The sequence below is a fragment of the Urocampus carinirostris genome, chromosome 4 (assembly GCF_059441175.1).
Source record: "Urocampus carinirostris isolate Australia breed hairy pipefish chromosome 4, RoL_Ucar_1.0, whole genome shotgun sequence".
In the NCBI taxonomy this organism is placed as follows: Eukaryota; Metazoa; Chordata; class Actinopteri; order Syngnathiformes; family Syngnathidae; genus Urocampus; species Urocampus carinirostris.
Window position 1 is genome coordinate 19,863,572 of NC_142352.1, and position 23,978 is coordinate 19,887,549.

General features: G+C 37.5%; 1 protein-coding gene across 1 annotated transcript in view; it reads left to right on the forward strand.

The window, feature by feature from the left end:
• The window catches only part of LOC148367059 (protein kinase C-binding protein NELL1-like), a 282,893-nt gene extending 259,335 nt beyond the window's left edge, over nt 1-23,558 (forward strand). The window contains exons 17-20 of the mRNA XM_088333852.1: nt 12,005-12,198; nt 15,317-15,493; nt 16,381-16,605; nt 19,372-23,558. Of these exons, the coding sequence (XP_088189978.1) occupies nt 12,005-12,198; nt 15,317-15,493; nt 16,381-16,605; nt 19,372-19,422 (647 nt within the window). The 3' untranslated portion in view covers nt 19,423-23,558. The remainder of the gene's footprint in view (nt 1-12,004; nt 12,199-15,316; nt 15,494-16,380; nt 16,606-19,371) is intronic.
• The last annotated feature ends 420 nt before the right edge of the window (nt 23,559-23,978 follow it).

Below are 23,978 nucleotides of genomic sequence, written 5' to 3' on the forward strand. Positions count from 1 at the left end.
TGATCAAACTGATCAATAAATGTGCAAACACGGCACTTTTCATTTGATGTGCAACCCTAGCCATTAGATTTGTTTTAATTCCATCTGCCTAATAGTCCGGTAAACCTTACATATAAAAATAATATCACAAATGACTGTATTTTGGGAGTACACCTTACAATCCGGTCAGCTTCATAGTGTAAAAAATACAGAATTTATGATCCCATTAGATTTCTGAATAGTTCTCCCTAAAAACTCCCTTCCTTGCTTACTTTTATTTGTGATCGTATTGCACGGCGGACGCAGTGGAAGTGAGTGTGAGCTGCATTTCAAATAAAGCGGATGCGGTTGGCCCGGTTCCAAATTTGTGGCTGACAAAGAAAATAACAAGAATAAACCTGATGCCTGGCGCTGCGCTCGGCATCCCTGCTCAGCACTCGAAACGATGAGAAAATAATTAAAATATATTTCGAAAGCTTTAAACTGTGGAGAATAGTTTTTTGAGGGGAACTGAGTGTCGAGGAGCTGAAAACTCAACGAGATAAAACAACCCACGGATTTACAGGATATATTCGAGATAAATGCTTATGCTTGTCACTGAAAAAAGTACAGTAAACCCTGGCGATACAACTTTGATCTATTCTAAGGTGAGGATCACAAAGTGAAATGGCCATGTGTGCGGGAGGCAGAAACGTAAGGATAGAAACCTATAGCTCTAAAATAACCTAATAATAAGTTTCCCCAAAAAATGTTGATTGAATTTTCTTTCTTGCCACAGATGTATCTAATAAGTTGGTTGTATTTTATTGACTATGTAAACATATAAATTATTAACTATAACATTTTGAATGTGTTATTGAGATATGTGATGGCAGATTGTTCTGGAGTGTCAACAACTTTTAAGTTATTGTCTTCATTGTCCTCCTTAATCTCTCTCTTTTGTTTTTTAATATGATGTAATATATATACATATATATATATATATATATATATATATATATATATATATATACATATATATATATATATATATATATATATATGTATATATATATATATATGTATATATATATATATATATATATACACCCTGGTCATATCCCTCAAGAGGGGTGACCGACAGCAAGACAAACACATACATAAAAACAAAGAAAAGAAAAAAGGAAAAAGTAGCAACAAAAAAAAAAAATATAAATATATATATATTTGACCATGGCCAACAAAAAAGCCAAAACACCCAAACAAGCACCTCGGGACTGAAGTTGGTCATGCTTTCGTCCCTCCAGATGAAACAGGACACAAAAAAGCAGCCATGTCACTCGGGCCAGGGTGACTCAACACACTCTTCTTTTCAACAACAGGGCCCGACAGCTTTCACTGGTTTACCCCTGCAGCATTATGTAAAAATACTCATTTAAAAAAAAAAGAAAAAAGATTGATAAGGAGAAAGGGACAAATGTTATTTTTCTAAATGACAGTAGTGCAAGCATTGCTTACGTGTCCAAAAAACGTGAATAAAAGGAAAACTAACTTATTTAGTCCCACTCTTAATGTTCATATAATTACATGAAAAAACATTTGTTTTTAGTGTTCAATTTTGTTATGATTGTCGCTGATTACTTGATAATACCTTTTGCAAGACCCGGTGGCTAAAACGTACCTTGGAAGGTAGGCATCCTCTTTTTGATAACGTTTTTAATTGGTAAATACTGTTAAAAAAAGTGTATATATGTAATGTTTTTTAATTTGTTGTTTTCGATTAAGTTTTTATATGATATAAACCTGTTGTTGGAAAAAGATTGTGAAGGTGTGGTATTTCTTTTTGTTGCCACATACTAAAGTGGACAGGATGTTTGTTTAGTTGGAAGTCAGGGTTGTACTAAATGGGAGAGTTTGCACGGTTCTAGTTGGGTGTTGGTGATGTCTAGTGTTTCCCACCAGGCCGCCAGGGTCACAGAGATCATTGTATTTTCAAAGCAGCTTTGCCGCTTAATAGTTGTTGTGACAGGGTAAATCTGATGTTTTACAGTAGAATTGATCAAATTCAAATCAACAATTTTAGGAAGTGCCTATAAAATAAGATATTGTAATTGGTTAGCTATATTTCCAAGCATCCATCCATTATCTGCACCGCTTATCCTCAGTAGGGTCGCAGGGATGCTGGAGCTCATCCCAGCTGTCTTTGGGCAGCGAGCAGGGGAACCTTGAACTGGTTGCCAACCAGTCACGAGGTACACAGAGACAGACTACTCACTTGCTCATTTACACCTAGAGAAAATTTGGACCTGCCAATTAACGTGAAATGCATGTTTTTGGAATATGGGAGAAACAGGAATGCCCGGGGGAAACCTACGCAAGCACGGGGAGAACATACAAACTCCACACAGGAAGGCTGGTGGCTGGATTTCTTCCCATGACCTCAGAACTGTGCCGCGGACGCACTAACCAGTCAGCTGCCATACCACATTAGCTATGTAATGATATTTAAAATTAGGTGCATCAAGACCTCCTTGAGATTTTTTTCCATGGAGAGTGGATAGGGAAACTGTTTCTTTCTTTTTGTTCCGATGTTATTTTATGAGAGCAGAATCTAGCATTTTGAACCAGTGGGATGTTGGGTGAATAGAATAGTATAGAATAGAATAGAATAGAATAGAATAGAATGGAAAAGAATAGAATAGAATACAGTATACCTTTATTATTATTGTTACAAATTGGGTTGAACATATTGTCACAACGAAATTGGACGTGGCACTCCAGTTACACATTTAACTGTAAGGGTATAAAAAGATAATTTACACAATATTTACACAAGAAAGTGTGAGCATGTACAGGCAGAAGATATTTACATTGGGTGTTTGCTTACAGGGGAAAACGTATTAGTGCAATATGCAGTAGTGCAAAATAGGCAACATTGTGCAAAGTAAGCATAGGCATGAATAATATTTTACATCTGTATGAGGTAGTGTCTTTGCAAGAGTTTCAGTTTTTTGTGCACTGTGTGTTAAGGGTGGTGATGGCTCTGGGGAAGAAACTGTCTCTGAGTCTTTTTGTTTTGTGTGACCTGTAGCGTCTGCCGAAAGGCAGCAGGTCAAAGAGGTGGTGGCCGGGGTGAAAAGAGTCCTCAATGATGTTTTCTGCTCTGCTGAGGTAGCGAGAGCAGGCAATGTCCTCCAGACTGGACAAAGAGCAGCCAACGATTCTCTGGGCTGTGTTGATGACCCTCTGAAGTGTTTTCCTGTCTGCTGCCATGCACCCAACATACCACACTGTAATGCAGTATGCCAAAATGCTTTCCACTGTGACTCTGTAGAAGGACACCAGCAGCTGCTGTTTCAAATGATTTTTCCTGAGCACTCTCAGGAAATTGAGTCGCTGGGTGAAATAGAATCATGGAAAATTTGTAGTTTATTTTGGGTAGAACTTTCATTTTAACGGATGCTTTTCGTCCTAAAAGTGATGTAAGGAAGTTACTCCAACATTGAAGGTTGTTACAAACACTATCCAATGGGCGAAAATTTAAATCTGTTAATTCACTTATGTTTGCTGAAATTTCATCACATCAATATTTTGTGTTACCGGTGGAAAATGAGTAATGTGGGTCTTGGATTGTAGGGTTCTATGAAGTCTCTGTGGTTGGAAGTATTGTAGATTTTGTCCAGGTAATAGAGTAATCTTATAAATATGAGAATGTTGTTATTAGAGTGGATACTTCTAAAGATTTGGCAGCGGTGGGGGTGGAAAGAAATTTTATGATCCATATTAGTCGATATTGTGATTAGTCACCCCGGCGTGGATACCATGTATCCTAATGTCTTGGTTTATAGCTGATGCGAGTAGCTCAGTAAAAGTGTGAACAGTAGAGGAGAGAGTGATCAGCTATGTCTTGTGCATCGTTGTAACGTGAAATTGTAAGGATTATTGTATTTTTCTAATGCAGTTGCATGGTTGCAGGCTTTTTTGAAATTTACCCAAAAATGATGTCGCATAAAATAAATTAGGTATTAAGGTAAAAGCTGTTGGTAAGTAATTTTCTAATACATATGCCTGTAGTTAACGCTTTCAAAGTCAGAATAGAAATTCAAACGTAACCCTCTCACTGTGAAGCCGCAGTTCTGTGCAATTCAGCATTTTATGGAATTCAATACTTTCACAAATCAGGGCCTTGGCAGCGGGCTGCGATCAATGGAAGTTGATTGACTTTCCGATATTGTCCTTTCTGGCAGCGGGGGTGCGCCAGGGTCCATCTTTGACACGGCCACCGGATCCGACGTCTTGCCGGACATAAAACTACATTTTGGACCTTAATCATCCTTATTGAATGGGCTGTAAGTGGAAAATGCTGAAGTAAAGAATGCTAAAATGATATTTGAACGATTTTCCTCAGGAGCTTTATATGGAGTTATGCCACTGCAGTAAAATTAAATAATAAATTCGATGTGTGGATGTATTCACACTGCAGCTTCCCTTCTGTTGAGATGGAAAATAACATAACAAACGCCACAGAGTAAACATCGTATTCAGGCGAGGCTCATTTAGCGAGTCAGACAGCGGTTACGTTTATAAAATCATTTCTGCACTACAAAGCCCAAGATTCCTTGCAAGTATATAGGTCACGAAGAAGAAGCCGCAAAGAAGAAAGATAAAGCAAAAATAGAAGGAAGCAAAATCCCGGTTCAAGGTATTGAAGGTATTTTCAATGTGTTTACATGGAGAGGAATTCCGAATAATGAACCTGTACTAAAACTCCGGTGCATTCGTCGGTTTTTAAAAACATTTAAATAACATTTCTTGAAGTAGGGATAATAAGGCTTACAATTAACCCCACCCAAAAAACATTGAATACTTTGAGAGTTAATTTTTGTAACTCATTAGTTGAAGTTGCTTTAAGGCATTGAAAGTTAAATACTTTAAGAGTTAAAACGTTCAACTTGGTTGAATTCAAGCATTGGGCAATAAAACACCTTTTACCCACTTTAACTCATCAGTTATAACAGGTTTACATTGAGGGTTAACACTTAAGAGATAAAACTTTCAATTTGCATTAACTCATCACTTAATGCTTCTTTAGCGGCAGTGGCTCAGGAGGTAGAGTGCTCGTCTTGGGACCAAGAGATCTCAGTTCGAATCCCGGCTCCTCCGTGTTACATGTCGAAGTGTCCTTGGGTAAGACACTGAACCCCTAATACCCCCAATATGCAGGTTAGCGCCTTACATGGCTGCACAGCCGCTATTGGGAAATGTGAAGCACACTGTAAAGCGCTTTGGGAAGTCTTGACTTGAAAAGCGCTATATAAATGCAGATCATTTCATTTCATTTCATTTAGATCGAGAGTCTACATTTTGAGAATTAACTCTCAAATTGATTTGGGTCATAAGATAAAGCTTTTCAAATACAATTAGTTTTATCTGAACGTATAAAGTTGCGTTCTCTCTCTCCCCCTTCTCTCTCTCTCTCATTGAATTTTATTTTTTTTTAAGCAATTATCCAGTCATCATGTGATCTATATTTATTTTCCTCGTGGAGGTACTTCACAGCATGCACGCTATCCTGACGACATCCGAAGGGTGTTTTTTGCCGTCTCCGACAAGCTGTTTGTTGTTGGAAAAGGCAAATATCACGTTTTAAGATAGTCTTGGTAATGGCATGCTGTGAACTTCCACGCCGGGCTGTTCGTTGTCAGAGAAGGTGAAAATCATACTTCCGAGGTAGTCAGGGGGCCAAAGTGTGCACCTTGGCACCAGGCTCTTTGTTGTCAGAGCTTTCCTCCCCACAAATAAAATGTAAAAATTTGTGGTTTTTGTCTGGCTTGGTCACTCAAATCAAATAATTCTGGTGCCCTCGGGCTGGATATTTTAAGGCCCAATCTTACCCCTAATTCAAACTGATCACAAACATTACTTCAAGAGCAAAATATTAAAAACATGTTTACCTGCTAAGCATAAATATATTATATAATTTGTGCAAACTGTTTTTATCAAAAACAATGTCTGTAATAATGGCTGAAAAAGCATGTTTTTAAATATGTACACAGTTTTTCAACGAAGGATTTGAGGCAGAAACAGCAACTCTCACCTCCTGCTCAATGATATGATCCCAACAACGTTCATTGGTTTACTAAAGTAGGGATATGCAATGGTTGTTGGCAACATTAGGCACAGACGTGGGTTTGGCATTGAAGACCAAATCACAAAAAAGCACAAGTCTCGTGAAATACGGGAAGGACACAGCAAATACATTTGTCCTTTTTTTCAGCACTTAAGGAGAAAACCTGCCTTAATCCTTTCTGCAATGCTTTCATCGATTGATCGTTTAATTAAGTGATCACATATTATGGTGGGAACGATACAATCGTTCGATATTGGAGATGACACCACCATTCGTGCCAGATCCAATTCATCCAAATAAATTAATTTTTCCTGCAATATAAAACAAAAGAAATATGGCTCATAAACATTTGTCCAGTTATGTTACGTCTGTTTATTTGTGAAAGCCACAGATGATAACTACCAAATGTTTTAATCGATTATGATTGATCAGGCGTTCGCAATAAAGGTTGATTTCTAAGAAAAGCCCTGTCTTTTGTAGGCAACGCCAAAGTCACACTCCAGCCTTAAAATCAGTTCACAATTAAGAGCAATATCAGTTTTAGACATCAATTCTCCATGTTCCATGTAAAGGCATTTGGGGCACTATTGAAAATTCATAAAATGTTTCGGACTTTCACTCCTTTGATACCGTTAACAACTAAAGACGTCAAAAATATGTTCTAATTTTGGTGCGATTGACATCGTTAGACGTCACGCCTTCATTTTCCATTTTACTAGGGTGAATAAAGGCTTTCATGAAATAATCCCATATGTTCATCAAAATGTTTTCCTCGTTAATAAAGTAAATTTTAAAAAATGGGATGAACATATGGGATATTGCCACAAAAGCCTATATTCATCTTCAGCTTTTAATGGCACCAATTTTAAAACAGATGTTTGTCGTCTTTGTCAATTGTATCTAAGTGAATGTCAAAAATATTCCATACTTTTTCAACAAAGCTAAAGCTTGCCTAACTCATTGAGTTCATGCATAGTTCCTACTTAAGTAGAGGAATTGACATCTAAGTCAATCAATTGAACTAAATTCAGAACTGATTTTTGACTTCTGTAGTTGTCATTGGTAGTGAATGTGTTAATGGGTTAAATCGCTCGGCCAACCGCCTTATTCATATCAAGCGCTTAATTTCTTGCCCTGGAGACAGTTTGCAGGGAATAGACTTTCGTGCAATGGACGCGGTGTTCAAGTGGCAAATCCTAAAAGACGTCGCCAGCTACGGGAGACCACATCAAGACGACAAGAGTGTGCAACAATAGCTTGACGACTGAACTAAATCTGTTCCATGCTCATTTCACAAAGACGCTTACGCAGCCCCCAAGCAATCATCCCTGCCAACGCTCCTCTTGCTCAAGCCACAGATATTGGGAACCGTTAAGACCCAAAGAGCCATAAAAGCAAAAATATAAAACAAAAATTGAGAGAGCCTAACCATACATTTTAAGACAGAATTCTCCAAAACCACCCAAAACGCTCTCCAGACCAAAGCTAATTCTTCAATCTATGAAATAATAAGAATAATCCTAGAGCCTGTGTCGCATATCAATATAAATTTACCAGCTAAAAATGATCTCCCGCCCTCAGTTGCTTAAGAGTGTTGAGGTTCATTTTGACTGTGATTTTTGTCACGAATAATGGTTCCAAAACAAGGTGCAAGCAGTTCTTTGTAAAAATGTCACGAAATACTGCAAATGAGTCATATGGCGCTGGGTGAGAGTGAGTGCGTGCGTCATATCCTGTGTATAGCTCCGCCCAATCCTTCCCCTCACCCAATCAAATTGCTATAGATGCCTTGCTAGAGCTTCCGGCTATTTAACATATGCTGTGTGGCTGTTCATTATGAAGTGTCCAAAGAACATAGTGCTTGGTGAGCTTCCATATACAAGACTTTCATCGACTATGTCTCGATCTCTCGATACCGTGTCAACCTCTGCCAATTGCTCCCCTCATTAATGGTTGCAAATCCTTTCTAAGTGACAATAAACCTTACAACCACAACTTGGCTCCTATTTACACACAGCAGAACAGACTATGTCGAATACCACAACGGTTTTAGAAATCTACAATGACCTCGTCGTTTTCTACCAGTGACCAAGATGTTCCGGGTAAGAGCTGAAGTTGGCAAGATGATATAATTCTATTTTTAAATGCAATGGTTGTATGGCGTGCAGGATTTTAAATGTTCAAATATGCTATGATATATGCAGAACAAGTTGACAGGTATGCGATCTCTGTGACTTCTTTTTTGATTTCTCTTAAACATATCTGTTTTTTTTTCTGCCCCCATAGCCAAAATCTCACTGTAGTACCCATCCGTATATTATGGATGTCCTAGTTGTATTCATCCATATATAGTGTAAGTCTATGCTTCTGAAAAGCTACGTTCAGCACACCTTGTAAACAGACAGGATGCAGGAATGGAATAGAATAGAATAAACCCCCGGACCTCATGCCTAACAGTTTTCAGGAAAACTGTTTTGCTCTCTTCTCACTGAACAGCATCTCTTCACATTTGCATTTAGTTCATTCGGAAGCACTGCAGGTATTTCGAAGCGAAGCCTGTTCTGCTCTGAGAAGCTGCAGGTTGCATTTCACTTGCATTATTACATGCACTGAGCAACACCTGGGTCGCATTCAAAATAGACCTTCCTTCCCCCTTAACAATGGGAGAAACTCGAGGATTTCTTTCTGGTCGGGTGTAATTGAGCTGACCTTTCCATACGGAGTAGCGGCGACATCATTTAGATTCGCAAATACAAAAGCTCTCACCATCGGATGGATTTGTATTGAGCCGGCACGAAATATGTATTTGCCTTTTCTGACTTTCCGTCGGGGGGCTGCGCTCAGCTGCTTCCTCGTAATGACTTTTTGTGTTGCAGTCTTGAGCGGCTTCTGGCGGAATGCGGCGAATGTAGCATGACGAACATTAATCCTTCGGCGGGAGAGGTGCACGTCCTGCTGACTAATGGGGATTTGATGTAGCGTATGCAAACGGGAATGATGCATTCTTCACTTTGGCTTCAATTTTTTCAGAGGGGCAAACTGGATTCTTCAAACAATGACATTTGCATCGCATTGCAGTGTTCGACATGGAATTTTGTGAAATCTTAGTGGGTGGACAGTCTAGGGCAGGGGTTTTCAACATGGTGCCCGCTGGAACCGGGGTATCCTCTAAGGACAGTTGAGGTTGCCTGTTCTGAAAATAGCTCACCAGGGCTGGGTTATTGAGGAATTCTAGTCGAATGTTTTTTTTTGTTTGTTTGTTTTTGACTGAGTCGATTTACCCTATTTTTAACAAATAACATGGTAATAACATTGTACAACATAGTAATAATGATAAGTTGTCATTCTAGAAATTCAAATAAATTACAGTTCATGTGCTTCATTGGCAAAAAAATGTTCAAGTACAGTGGAACCTCGGTTCTCGACCATAATCCATTCCAGAACCCTGTTCGAAAACCGATTTGTTCGATCACCGAAATTGTTTTTCCCATTAAAAGTAATGTAAAATCGTTTTAATCCGTTCCAACACCCTGAATGTTTACCATGAACGTAAACATGAAGCTAACCCAGGCTAATCTTACGTTTGCGTTAGCGTAATCTTCCGTACGAAAGATTACGCTAACATGAACGTGTAAAAATAAAAAAATCAGGTCGTTTACATGTCATATAGCACCCGGGTCTCCACAAAAAGTGGCTGGCGCTTCATTGGAAAGGGAGCTCCGTTCCAACACCCTGAATGTTTTACGTAAACAAAGCTAACCCAGGCTAATCGTACGTTCGCGTTATCGTAATCTTCCGTACGAAAGATTACGCTAACATGAACGTGTAAAAATAAAAAAAGGATTATCAATAGGATTTCTTACCTTTGTGGTGGACGGTGGGGAGAGAAAAATCATCAAAAGTTTTTCAACCTCTTCCAAAATGGCAGTTGCTTGCTTATAGCGCTAACTTCCTTAGCCGCATCACTCGATTTCACAGCCTCCTTATTCTTTACTATTGTACTGATAGTAGATTTAGCCATGCTGTATTCACTAGCAAGATCGGAAATTCGTACACCTCTTTCATATTTAGCTATAATGTCTTTCTTAAAGGCAATAGTTGTACGAACCACTTGTCTTTTTTCACCTGTCCTGCTTGCACCGACCTTCTTCAGAGGCATAATTAGGGGCCAAAACACCCGTACGCCGCTCAGCATCGCACCCTAGCGTACCGGCGTTCGAACTACGATTTTTTGACCGAACAGCGAAGCAAGAATTTCTCAAAATTTTTGGTCGAACACCGATTTGTCCGAACTGAGAGGCGTTCGAAAACCGAGGTTCCACTGTATTGATAATTATTTTTTAGCAAAGAATTATTCCAATTATTAATTATTTATTTATTACACTTTTCATTGAGTTATTTTACAAGAAATACAACAAACTAAATTCCAATTTATGTGAAAAACAAAATGAGCTAGCAAGCTGCTCACCTTTTTGGCTTTGTAGCGAGTTATCTTTCTACCTTTCTAGCTATTTAGCAAGCTATCTAGCTAGCGTTTTGATTTTTTTGCATTTAATTTGAACTTTCATTTTACCTTTTTTTGAAAGTTATCAGGCAAAATTTAAGCTTCCTTTTGGCTAGCCATTTAGCTTTGATTTTAGCTTTCCATCTAGCTGTAAGAAGGCTTTTTACTCCTTTAGCTATTTTTTAGCTCCATTTTAGTTTTTTACCTTTTTACCTTTCTAGCTAACCATCAAGCTACTTTTTTAGCCATTTAATCTATCTAGTTAAGTTGCTATTTTAATGGTATGGGAAACCCTGCATTCTCTGTTTTGGCTTCATTTTGTTCGGGGGGTGGGGGTTTGGGCAAACTCGATTCCCCAAAAAATGACAACATTTGCATACCAAAAAATATGTATATACATATAATATATATACCTTATTTTCAAAATTACCTTGTAGCATCAAAGGAAAGTTTTTTGGGGGAAATATTTCCATTTTAAAATGTTTTAATTTAACATTTCATATTGATACTAGACTGAATGCAGTGTTGATTTACAATATATTAGGATGTATTGGGTTTTAATAGTAAATGAATTTTTTTTCATGTTTTTATAATGTTTTTATTCTATTATTTAGAGTACAGGATTAAGATAATTATTAGGTTTATATTTGTAAAAAAAAAAAATAGATAAAATATTCAAACTGAGCTAAATGATAACAGAAAAGAACATGAAAATGTTATCATTGTTCCCCCCTCTTTAGGATTGGACTTGAGTTTGGAGTGCGTAGCTACTGTGTAAGCATTGAGGAAACTACAGTAAAATTTGAAATAATTCTTGTATAGTAAGAAAATACTATATACAACACACAACAAGAACATTTTTACTTGGAAATATTTTATAACATTTTATGATTTCCTGTCAGTCGCTTCTCTCCAGAAACGCTGAAGATACTTTAACCAGGAGCTTAATATAAACAGTATTTTTTTGCTGTTTCCAATTTCACTTTTGTTTAAAATTGCAATAATGCTCTTGTTTTCTTTCTCTAACGTCAAATGATCGAGTAAATTCCCCGGCTTCTGTCGTCAGGGATCGATTGAACGCTGTACCCAATTAGCTGTTGTAATAGCTTTCCCTAATTAGCTAAAGATCGTAATGTGTTCCTAACGGTCAGAAGTTGAAAAGTCTAACACAATATTCAAACTGTACCTAATAAAGTACACAAACTGCAACATAAATCCCATGGTAGGATACTTGTCCCACACCTCCACCCCCCATGTCCATTGATTGGTTGACAGAAAACATTTTCTTGAAAAGAGCAACTACGTAATTAGAACAGCCCACCCACAATCTTTTGTACTCCATTGACTCGTACCTTCCTCTGTTACTGTAGAGAAATCTATGCAATGATATTTTGTCCCTTTCTGCCTTACAGACATCGACGAGTGCAGTTTGCAGAAGCACACCTGCTGGAACAACAGTGCTTGCGTCAACTTACCCGGAAGTTACGATTGTATTTGCACGGTGGGTCCCGAATGCACCGGCGACTGCCCACAGGAAGAGGGCATTAGAAGAAACGGAGAAGACTGGAAGCCAAGCTATGACATCTGCACTGTGTGCTCCTGCAAGGTATACATAGGGTTGAGTGGGTCACTTTAAAAATGCAGTCCCATACAGTTACGAGTCACCTGTTGAAAAATGTAATCAGTAACATTACCCGAATACTCTGATATTGCAGTAATGTTACATGACTACTTTCAATTACTTTTGGATTACCCCAATAACAAATTTGCTCATAAAAGACTAAATTAATTAATAATATAAATACAATTACAATTTTTCAAGATAAATAAACAGTGTAACCTTGAAAAAGATTTGGAGGAAACCAAGGTCAGGTACTTGTAGTCCTATAAAAATTGCTCACATTTTAATCGCGTAGTATAGTTTATTAGGCCAAAATCAAACTTTCCCATTCCCATGAGATATGCTCTGTTAGTTCACATTAAGAGCAAATAGTACAGTGATCGTATTGATATTGACATTTTGTGCCTCTCAGCTTTGCAGGCATCAACTGGTGCAAAATTGATAACATAATGGTAAAATGAAAATTAATGTAATCGGTTTTTGACCTTCAGAAAGAGTTAAAAATTTTAAACTGATTCAACATGACTAAATAAGAGACTGATACCTATTTATAAAACAAAGTCTTGTGGTGGACCTCTGGCGTCTTCTGATGGTTAATTCGATAAAAGCAATAACAGACATGTCCACGCAAAATAAAACAAAATTGAGCAAAACCCTGCAATGGTAATCTTAAATTTTCGCAATCTTCTATCTAACACTTTAATGTCGCATAAGATATGCTAACAAGTAAGGGTGGGTGTATTGGCAAAATTATATCACAATACGGCCATTTGTATTCGTGTGAGGAAAGAAAAAAAAAATTCAGATTTTAGGAACATTTATTTTCTGGACAAGGTTTTAATTAAATAGTGCAGGGTATTATCACTCATTAATGCAACCTCAAGCGTGAATCCAAATACATTAGCAACTATCAAACATGTCCACAATGTAAACATTAGTAGTTAAGGTTCATGATAGAAGCATTAACTAATAAAATATTTTGTATTAACAAATAATGTGATGCTAGTGGCTAAAGCAAAACAAGCCACCAAAGCCTAATTCCTACAGTGGCTAAATTAGCACATTTCTAGCCATTTTCCTGTTTTCCAAATTGAAAAAAAAGTATGCACTGCTACTTTCTGGACTGTTATCATTCTGATTTTGATTAATAAAAATTGCATTATTTACATTTGGTATTCATTCAGCAGCTATCAACCATATCCACAATGGTGACATAAGTAAAGATGCTTGGCACTAGGAAGAGTTGCTAAATTATTTTGCATTAACAACTAATATGATGCCAGTACATAAAGCAAAGCTAGCCACTAAGGTGTTACCTTTTGTTTTGGCTAGCAGCGGAATAGGAAAGACAATCTAACAAGCTATTATTTTTTAGATCAAAAAATAGTTTTCAGTCCTTCACAAGCTTATTGTCATATCACCCCTACTTACCTGACAAATATAAAAAGAAATACTACACACATACATATATAACCTATATTGAACTAGCAAGCTCAGGACGATCCACATAAAAAGGAAGTCGGCCTCGGGTTTACGGAAGCGCGACAATATGCGTAGATAAAACATCGGCCCGGCGTTACCTTTTAATGGTATGCAGAGCGGTTTTACGGCCCTCGTCCATTTTCTAACAGCCCTTTCTTGTAACGTTTTTATATCAGTACTAGCCCGGCCACCCCTTAGCCTGACCGTGCTCGCTGTTGTGTGTAAAACCAACCATTAAGTTTTTAGCAGCTTTAGTGTAAGATATAAGGACAGAGCTGACTGAAAATCAGTCGGAGGACAATTGAGATTTGCTATTCGCTGAGGTTCTGATCGAAGAAGAGTAGTAGTAGAGCGTTTAAAAAATTAAAAGATGGTAGTTAAGCATTGCACAGTCTATTTGAATAATTCTAATAGTTGTCAAGGCGGAAAATAAAAACGAGGACACCTCCATGTACCGTAAATATCATGCTCACTCGTTATGTAAATTAGACACACTGTGGAAAAGTGAGTTTTTATGAGAAATTTAAAGAAATTAAAACTGAAAAAGTTTTAGGAGTTCTCGCAAATTCTGTTGATGTTGACCTATACATTCAGATCTATAAGATGGGTTTCATGAAATGCAAAATCCAATTCCTGTTGGTGTTAGTCACTCACATGAAAGAAAACATTAGAGTGAAAGCTGTTTTAACCGAAGGATCAAGCGAGTTGAAGGGGGAATTGTCATAACCCTAGCTCCCAATGCAAAGCTACTTTAACTGAGGAGTTAAAGTGAGTTAAAAGAAACCAATGTGTCAATCATCATTTGATTTGGTTACTACTGGCTAAAGATAACCAAAGCCAAAGTGGGTTATGTCTTTTTTTTTTTTAATAGTGGTGTCAGCGAAAAGGTTAGAGGCAAACCACAATATTGGAAATCATCTGACAAGTCTGTTTATTTTAAAAGAGAATTTTGGAGTGAAACGAACTGAGTAAAATGAGAATTGTCAAACAATGTAGGAATGTTTTTAGGCAGATTTTTTGTCTTTATCAGTCGGCAGTATTTTGTGTTTTTGGAGTAAATATTTTACACAGTTGGATTTACTGGACTCGTGAGTGTAACCAGATCGTGTCTGTGCATAATTCTTTCATGAGTGGAATACCACTGCAATGTTGGGTGAGTTATGCAGGCTTTATAGTTTTCGGGTATCTTGTTATGGACTGGTCATGACGTTTCTGTGATGAGTACATCTTGTGGTCTTCATTTCTTGAATCCCAAGAGTTAAGCTTTCCAAAGATCTGTGCCATGACGTATTTCAGTGACTGGTGACACCGTGAAGAGATAACTTTGTGTAATAACAGCCTGATGGAGCTCGTCGACCAACATGATGACTGGCTTGCTAGAGCGCTGGTGTTCCTCTGATGACGTCACAGCATAGAATGACAAAATCAAGGCATACTGTCTTCAAAATGCGTTTTCTTGAAAAATAATTTGAATATACCAATGAAATCTGTAAAGTTATGCAAAACCCATGTACTATTTCTTCATATTTTGCATCTTTACAAACTTTAATTGTTCTTGAGGACTGCAGAATTTGGTCTTTTTTTCTCAGATCTCAATTTTAACCAGTCAATCTTTTTCTAGGAGGGGCAGACATTTTGTCGAAGGAAACCGTGCGACTGCAGCGACCCGACAGAGGATGTTTTCTGCTGCCCCGGTTGCGACAACCGACCCAGCAGCCAATGCTTGGACCAGAGTGGCCGAACACTCTACCGGAGCGGCGCCTCCTGGCTCTACGGATGCCAGCAGTGCCGTTGCATGGTTAGCGTTCACACAATAGAAATTACAGTGATAATTCTGCATACCAGCTTAAATTTTTCCAGGATTGTGTTTGTACCTCGAATTGCTTATGTAACAAGGGCATTTTCCTGATGTATAATCATTAAAAACAAGTGGCATTCCATGGATATTAGAACTACGCCTTCAGATCCCTATCATATTAGTGATGTGTCGTTCTCGAACAAACGGACTTTAATGAGCGGACACTTGGAAGTAAAATGTATTTGTGAGTGTGGGAGACCTCTTGCCAACTGGCCCCCGCCACCCGGTTACCGGGTTTAACAACGGTGCAGCGCCCAAAAAGCAGCCTCTTGGGGAGCTCAGACTGAGCGAGAGCGGTAGAGGGTAGGAAAAGGGTGGGTTCTGTTTTTTTACTCCAACAGCCCCGCATGTAAGGGAATCTGAGGTAAGAAATTGGTATAAACATAGGAACCATAATGGGTGCATAATTGAAAAAAAAAAGAGGCAGCAAGACAGAAGCTCAGTCAGACCCAGTTATGGTTGACAATTTAGCCGAGACTGGCAGGACTTCAGATCAGGTCGGAATTGGGTCGAAATGCTTCCAAATTTTAGAAGTTTTGTTACATGTATGCGACTCCGTCATTTCTGTATGTTACAGCTAGAAGCAGAGACGAATGAGCAAATCTAGACAAAGATTATATTCATGTAAAGATGACTCGCTGTTAGAAAAACAGAATGAACACATTTATGGTTTCTATTATCTCTATTATACATTAAATTACTAGTATTGATTTTTGTCGACAACATCGACTAAAAGCAACCAATGCAGCCCTAGTCTAGAGGTGGCCATATATAGATGTATGACTGCACTAAATATGCTGACTTTGTTGTTTCTTCAATCTTTTCAGGAGGGGGAGGTGGACTGTTGGCCCATGGTGTGTCCTGGGCTAGCGTGCGAGTACACGGCGGTGGCGGAGGGCGAATGCTGCCCGCGCTGTGTGGTCGACCCTTGCCTAGCCGACAGCACGAACTACGACGTCCGGCGGACGTGCTCGGACCACTACGGCATCACCCGGCCCAGCGGAGACGCCTGGCGGATGCCACACTCGCCCTGCACCAGCTGCCAGTGTAAAGTATGTGCTATTCACTTTAGTTTGGCCTTTTTTAAGCTGTGAGATACTTTTTTGCCACTGATTAACGCGAAGTGCTACCAGTTAGATATGCCTTTTCCAAAATAACTCATTGACTTACTATGATGTTAATATTCTGTTATTAATAGGTTGTCATTATTAGAAGTATGATCAAAAAAGCCTAAGTTAATTACTAAAACATCGTCCTTGCTTAAAGCTGAGTGATTTACATTTAAGATTACGGACTGGTTTTAAAAATAACTTTGGAAGAAACGATCATGCATTTAAAGACACTGATCATCTTAATGAATTTTCATACTAGTTAGAAATGAAATTTCATGGAATGACACATAACCGGTCAGTTAATTTCACGTCAATTTCAGAAATGACCCGCAGGATACATGTTGGTGATCCCTACTTTAGTATCTGAAATACTTTAATATTTTCTTTTGAGCCCAGATGACGATGCATAAGATAATCAAATGCAACAATAATTTATAAATAAAATAAAACTAAAATAATGATTAATTACATGACTAAATAATACTTAAATAGTAATAAGAAAATACCGAAAATGATGCAATGAGAAATAATCGCAGATCAGGAACACATTCCTAAAAAAATCTAAAGATATTTACATAAAGAAATAAAAATATAAAAGATACAGAGAGAGAGAGAGAGAGAGAGAGAGAGAGAGAGAGAGAGTATAAAACATAAAAACTGAAAAAAATAAACCAAAATAATAAATAATAATTAGATGAAAAACTAGAATTGTTGTGCTCCATTAGAGCATCACCCACTTTGAAATGCAAAACCATTTTTGGTTGGTAGTTCTCTTTTTTGCAGGGTCATTGGCACCCAAAGACCAGGGACGGAGAATAAAATCCTGAAATAGGGTTACGAACATCCCAAATATGTAATTGTCTACATGTAATATGGTTTGGAAAAGATTAAAATGCAAATAGTCCAAGGAGAAAATCTTAAGAAAACTGGAGACTGGAAGTTGAAAAGCAGCATCTTTTTGATCTTTTTTTTTTTTTGCTCAAAAATGCTGAGTAAACAAAAACAAAAGAGCTGAGTCATCTTCTTTTGCATTTTCACATCTAGGGTTACCACTTTTTTTGGCTGGATGGATACACATAAAGACAGAGACAAACAGATATGTTAAAAAAAAAGTGTGTGTGTGTATATACACTCACCAGCCACTTTGAGGTACACCATGCTAGTAACGGGTGGGACCCCCTTTTGCCTTTCGAATTGCCTCAGTTCTTCGTGGCATATATTCAACAGGGGGCTGAAAGCATTCCTCAGAGAGTTTGGTCCATATTGACATGAGGGCATGACATAGTTGACATAGTCCATGATGCAAATCTCTCAGTCCACCACATTCCGAAGATGCTCTATTGGATTAAGATCTGGTGACTGTGGAGGCCATTCGAGAACAGTGAACCCATTGTCATGTTCAAGAAATCAGTCTGATGATTGGTCCTCTGGACTGGCAGACTGGGGTGGTGGTTCCCATCTTTAAGACCGTTTGGACAGCACACGGTCCAGTTGGTCGTATTGTCCCAGCTCACAGGATATTCCTTCATGCTTTATGACACGGCGTATTATGCTGCTGAAAGTAGCTGCCAGCAGTTGAGTACATTGTGGTCAGAAAGGGATGGACACGGTCAGCAACAATCCTCAGGTAGGCTGTGACGTTGCAACAATGCTCAATTGGTACCAAGGGGCCAAAGAGGACCAAGAAAGTATTCCCCACACTAATACACCACCACCACCATCAGCCTGAACCGTTGATTCAAGGCAGGATGGATCCATACGTTATTCTTGTTGACGCCAAAATCTGACCGATCCGAATGTCGCAGCAGAAATCTCATCAGACCAGGCAACGTTTTTCCAATCTTCTACTGTCCAATTTCGATGAGCTCGTGCAAATTGTAGCCTCGCTTTCCTGTTCTTAGCTGAAAGGAGTGGCACCCAGCGTGGTCTTCTGCTGCTGTAGCCCATCTACCGAAAAGGTTCGACGCACTGTGTGTTCAGAGATGCTTTTCTGCCTACCTTGGTTTTAATGGGTGGTTATTTGAGTCACTGTTGCCTTTCTCAAACCATTCCGGCCATTCTCCTCTGACCTCTAGCATTAACAAGGCATTTCCGCTCTTAGAACTCATGCTCACTAGATATTGTTTTGTTTTCAGACCATTCTCTGTAAACCCTAGAGATGGTTGTGTCTGAAAATCCCAGTAAATCAGAAGATACTGAGATGCTCAGACCAGCCCTTCTGGCACCAACAACCGTGCCACGTTCAAAGACACTCAAATCACATGTTTTCCCCATTCTGATGCTCATTTTAAACTGCAGAACATTGTCTTGACCATGTCTACATGGCTTGTGATTGACTGTTTGGAAATAAAGTGTTAATGAGTAGTTGGACAGGTTTACCTAATAATTTGGCTTTGCTCACGGCTGATTATGACAGGACCAGGAACTAGAAATTGAATGAAATGCAATATCAATTATATTTTGAGGGAATTTCTGCTAGTTATGCTAAGTTATTTCTTTAGAATTTGGGTTTTCAGAGGAAAGTTCATATACTAGTGGTAATGATACCTGTTATAGGTATAGAGTACTATAGACGCTTATTCAAGATGTTAGTATCTGTCTAAAAAAAGAAGTATAAAACATCTCCAGTATACGTTTTTTTTTAAAGGTTTTTTTTTTAATTTCATGTTTTATTAACTTTAAACATACCTCTTTCTTTGTACTCAGAACGGGAACGTCTGCTGTTCACTGGATCTCGAATGCCTTCAGAACAACTGAGGCTGCACCTTTTCTTTCAGCATTTTTCCTTGATTCTGTCCTTCACTGCAGGATTGCTACGCCCACAATTCCATCAAACAACTGAGCCCTGTACACTTGTTTTTTGCACCTTTTTGTGTTTTTGTTATTTTTCCACTCGAAACTCTTAGAAGGACCTCACTGCAGGCGCCTAAGGCTGAATGAAACCCCTTTGGTGTAATAGAAAAAAGAAAAATAACAAAAATTGGGGGGTTAAAAAAAAAATCTCAATTTAATGATTTCATCATGGTTTTTCTGCAAAATTGATCATAAATCTATGCAAATATGTTTCTATTTATCAGAAAAACCCATTCGGCTCCAGTGAAAGCACTCCTTGCTTTTCCGCTCAATTTTATTTTATGTTGACACTGTACATTTTTAACATATGGCACTTTTGAATGCAACCTGTACATATTTGTAAAAATAATAACTTTGCAAAACAGAAAAAAAAAAAAACTTTTTTTTAAATTCATTTAGGGACACACTAACCATTTTTGGCATCATTCTAGCCAAAAGAAAAAAATAACACGGGAAAAAAAGGATTCTGAAAGAATGATGTTTTAATGACGTTAATTACGACTAAGGTGAATCGAGCTGTGCGAAGCTGGCTTTCAGTCATGGGATGACTTTGTGCTCGATCATGGTGGGTTTTTTTGTTTTTTGTTTTTTTTTTTTTTACAGGAAGGAAATGGAGGACTTTGTCAAAACCAATAAGACATTTTCTCAAAAGTTTGTCTGTCCCTGTGTTTCCTTCTATTTGTTTGTCGCTAGCCGGACTTTGGCTAATGTTTACATGCTAGCACTACGGAGCTAACTTACTACAGTTGAGTAGTTTTAAGTCGTAAAAACATACTTTATTTGAGATATTCAGTCCATTCATCCCCAAAGTCGATTAGCAGGAGCTAAGTTATATACGACAAAAGTTTGATTTACTGTTATTATGATTTTACTATGGAAAATATACTAAAATGACTCATTTGTGGCATTAGACTGTGCAGCTACCGCAACATCATCATCATCGATTCTCTCCTACTCACGTTTTCCTGTCACTACTCACTCTCTTGCCATTAAAAGCTAAATTGTCCTAAAAATATGTACTGTATATTCTCTCATGTAAGCCGAATTTAGAACAATAAGATGCCATTTTAAAATAACGGTTAGGGTTAAGGAAAATAAGGAACACAAAGTGCCCTCGCCTGATCCCTTTTTCCTGTTCATCCTACCGATTGTGTTGAAGAGGGACCACATCTCAATTTACTGTGATCTAGTGTGTTTTACTGGATTTTGCCAATAAAAATGAGTCCCAAGAATGATAGTTATAAGGAAAGGTGGAGAACTTTGATAACAACGGTTATACATATTTATTTTAGTAGGTAGCTATTTCGAAGCAATTAAGGCAGTCAACTTATATGTGAGTATATACAGTACTTGAAAAAAGAAGAGTTAGATATCGCAGTGTAGCAACTACAAGTTATTTTTTTCATAACGTTACCCAAAGAAAAATGAACTTGCTCGTATTATTCGCATTTTTTATCCCTTAACAGTTAAACTACTGCTCTTTGTAGTCCAGCTAAATTTTTGTAAGCACTTATATGCCTTTTTTGTTTTATCAGAATGTAATGAATGAAACACTTACAATTTGCATCCAGTAATATGCCTGTCATGTATCTATCATTTGATATTGTAAGTTTGTGTTTTTTTTTTTTTTTTTTTTTTTTTTTAATGTGTTTTTTTGGCCAAGGCTTTTAAATTTTTGGCTACGGCACCAAATTTTTATTTTGGTGAATCCCTATTATTTTGTTTTCTCTCCATACACGTCATACTCGTTGAAAAAGAGGGACGTCACCTCGAGTATTTTAGCAAGTCAGCTTCTGTTTACGGGCGATCAGAATAATCAAGACATAAAATAACGCTTTTTGGAATATGACAGATTTATTCGCTCCTGTTCCATTATCTGTTTCAATTTTGTCTTGAGACCACTCAATTCCAATTTGTGTCTATCTCATCACATTTGAACTGTGTTGCTGTCATTATTATTGTCAGTATTATTTGTGTTTGCCACATTGTATTTGTAGAAACACAAAAGTGAGATACACATGTATTCTTTTAAAAGGACAGTGTGCACTGTTTGGCGCATCCTAGTGGTTTTGAATAATAAGCAATAATTGGGGGCAAATGAGTACAGCATTTAGTCAACCACCAATTGTGCAAATTCTCCTACTTGAAAAGATTAGAGAGGCATGTAATTGTCAATATGGGTAAACCTCAACAATGAGATAGATAATGTGGGGAAAAAAAACAAAAAAATCACATTGTTTCATTTTTAAATATTTTATTTCCAAATTAGAGTGGAAAATAAGTATTTGGTCACATACATACAAGCAAGATTTATGTCTGTCAAAGAGATCTAACTTCTTCTAACAAGGCTCCACTTGATACCAGTTTTAACTCATTATCAGTATAGAAGATAATTATCCACACCAATTAATCAGTCATATTTCAAACTATAGCATACCATGGCCAAGACCAAAGAGATGTCGAAAGACTCCAGAGACAAAATTGTTGACCTGCACCAGCCTTGGAAGACTGAAACTGCAATGGATAAAACGCTTGGTGTAAAGAAATCAACGGTGAGAGCAAGTATTAGAAAATGAAAGACATACAAGACCATTAATAATCTCCCATACAAATGGTGTCAAAATAACAACAAGAACAGTGAGCAAATATCCCAGATCGACATTGGGAGACCTAGTGACCTACAGAGAGAGCTGAAGAAGTAGAAATGTCTTCTTGATTTTGGTCGCAGCATGTTATTAAAGTGGAATGGTGGGTCCCAAAGTCAGACCAGTTGAGAACTAGGGTCTGATGGTATTCATGGTTTATAAAATCGATACAAAGGCTAGTTCAATACACTTCTAGTGCATCTTTAGCCACAAGAATCAATATCACAAATGCTTTATGAAATAGTAAATCATTACATTCAAGTTTGTACAAAAGAACCTCCTACAACCCAAAAATTGTACTTTTATATGCTACTAGGAAAAGAACTGTCAAAATTTGAAAGTTATCTACATCCATTCTGAAATAGTATTTTCAATATTTGCCAGCAAAAACCTCATAAAATCCAGGCAAAAAATGAAAGGTTACATCGAATGGTTTGGTCAGATTGAGTCTCGGTACTTTGTACTCGTGCTTTTTAGTTTCAATACAGCGAAATCTATTGGTCAAATTATACACACTGTCTTTTTAATAATAATTGTCTTTCCAAAAATAAATGTTGCTGCAGTGCTTTTGCCAAATTCACATAAAAACTCACAAATATTTTTTCCTTTTCTAATATTTCCTTTTTGTGTTTTTGTCAAACTTTAACACAGACATTTGTATAAAATATCCGTAAAAAAAATTTAAAGTACGTTTAGCGCGTGCTGTTGACTTATTTGATATGAAAACTATGAACTTAAAAAACCAAGACGTTGCCAGTCTGCGTGTGAATGTTTTTCCATATGGCTAATAACGGAATTTTTTCTATTATGGTGTTCACGCATCCTTTGTTCCTTTCAGTGGAGGATTCCACTCACTCATTTTGTCTGTAAATAGATTGTAAAGTGTGTAAAGTACATACAACTCATGTGAATAATTCTAGAGCTTCTTAGGAGTGTTTTGGGTCAAGTACGAGAAGCAAGTTGTTTTTATTGCTATTTATTTTTCTATGTTTGCCTTAACCCTTTTAGTAAATGCCATCGTTTTTGTTTTTTCTCGTCACAGTCGTGCGACAGACTTTATGGATTAGAATAGTCGCTATGTTCGTTCACTGAAATCACGAAAGGGGAAATAAAAATCGGACAAAATATAGACACTGGGTGACAGAAAATATGAATTCAGTGTTGAGAAAAAAGCTTGACTCACACAAATGAACAAGCCACTGTGTTGCTCCCGTTACGTCTTACATAAATGAAAAAATAAGGACGAGCTTGACAGGCTCTTCATGTTTTTTGATAAGCAGACACAACAGTGCATTTACTGTTCTCGTACTCAAAGGGTTAAGTGTCATTTGACTTGAAGACTGTGTTGTGAGTTTGCTGTAAGACATTCTCAAGTTAATAAATATTTAAGTTGTATTTTTGCCTGCTGTGTCTGTTTGCTTCAGAAGCTTGATGTCTTTGTTAAGAGAAGTCGACTTTCTCATAGGTTTTTGGACGCTAGTTGACGGAAATAAACACTGTCTACACAAAGGTTGGACACATTTTTTGAGACATGGGCTGCATTGAGTTAAAAAATTGGGCCAGGACTAAATAAATGATTTTATTCGTTCTGGCAAAACCGTGTCTCGATAAAATACCGTGACTCGATATCATAAGTACTAAACAGAATACATGCACACTAATGCATGAGGGGAAAATATAACCTATTTTTCCAATAAAGGAGTAGACATTTATATTGACATGTAATATTTTATATTTGTTAAGTAATAAACAAGTTCATATACTTATTTTTGAAATACTTCATAATTAAGGAATATTGTGCATCAAAAAACTCAA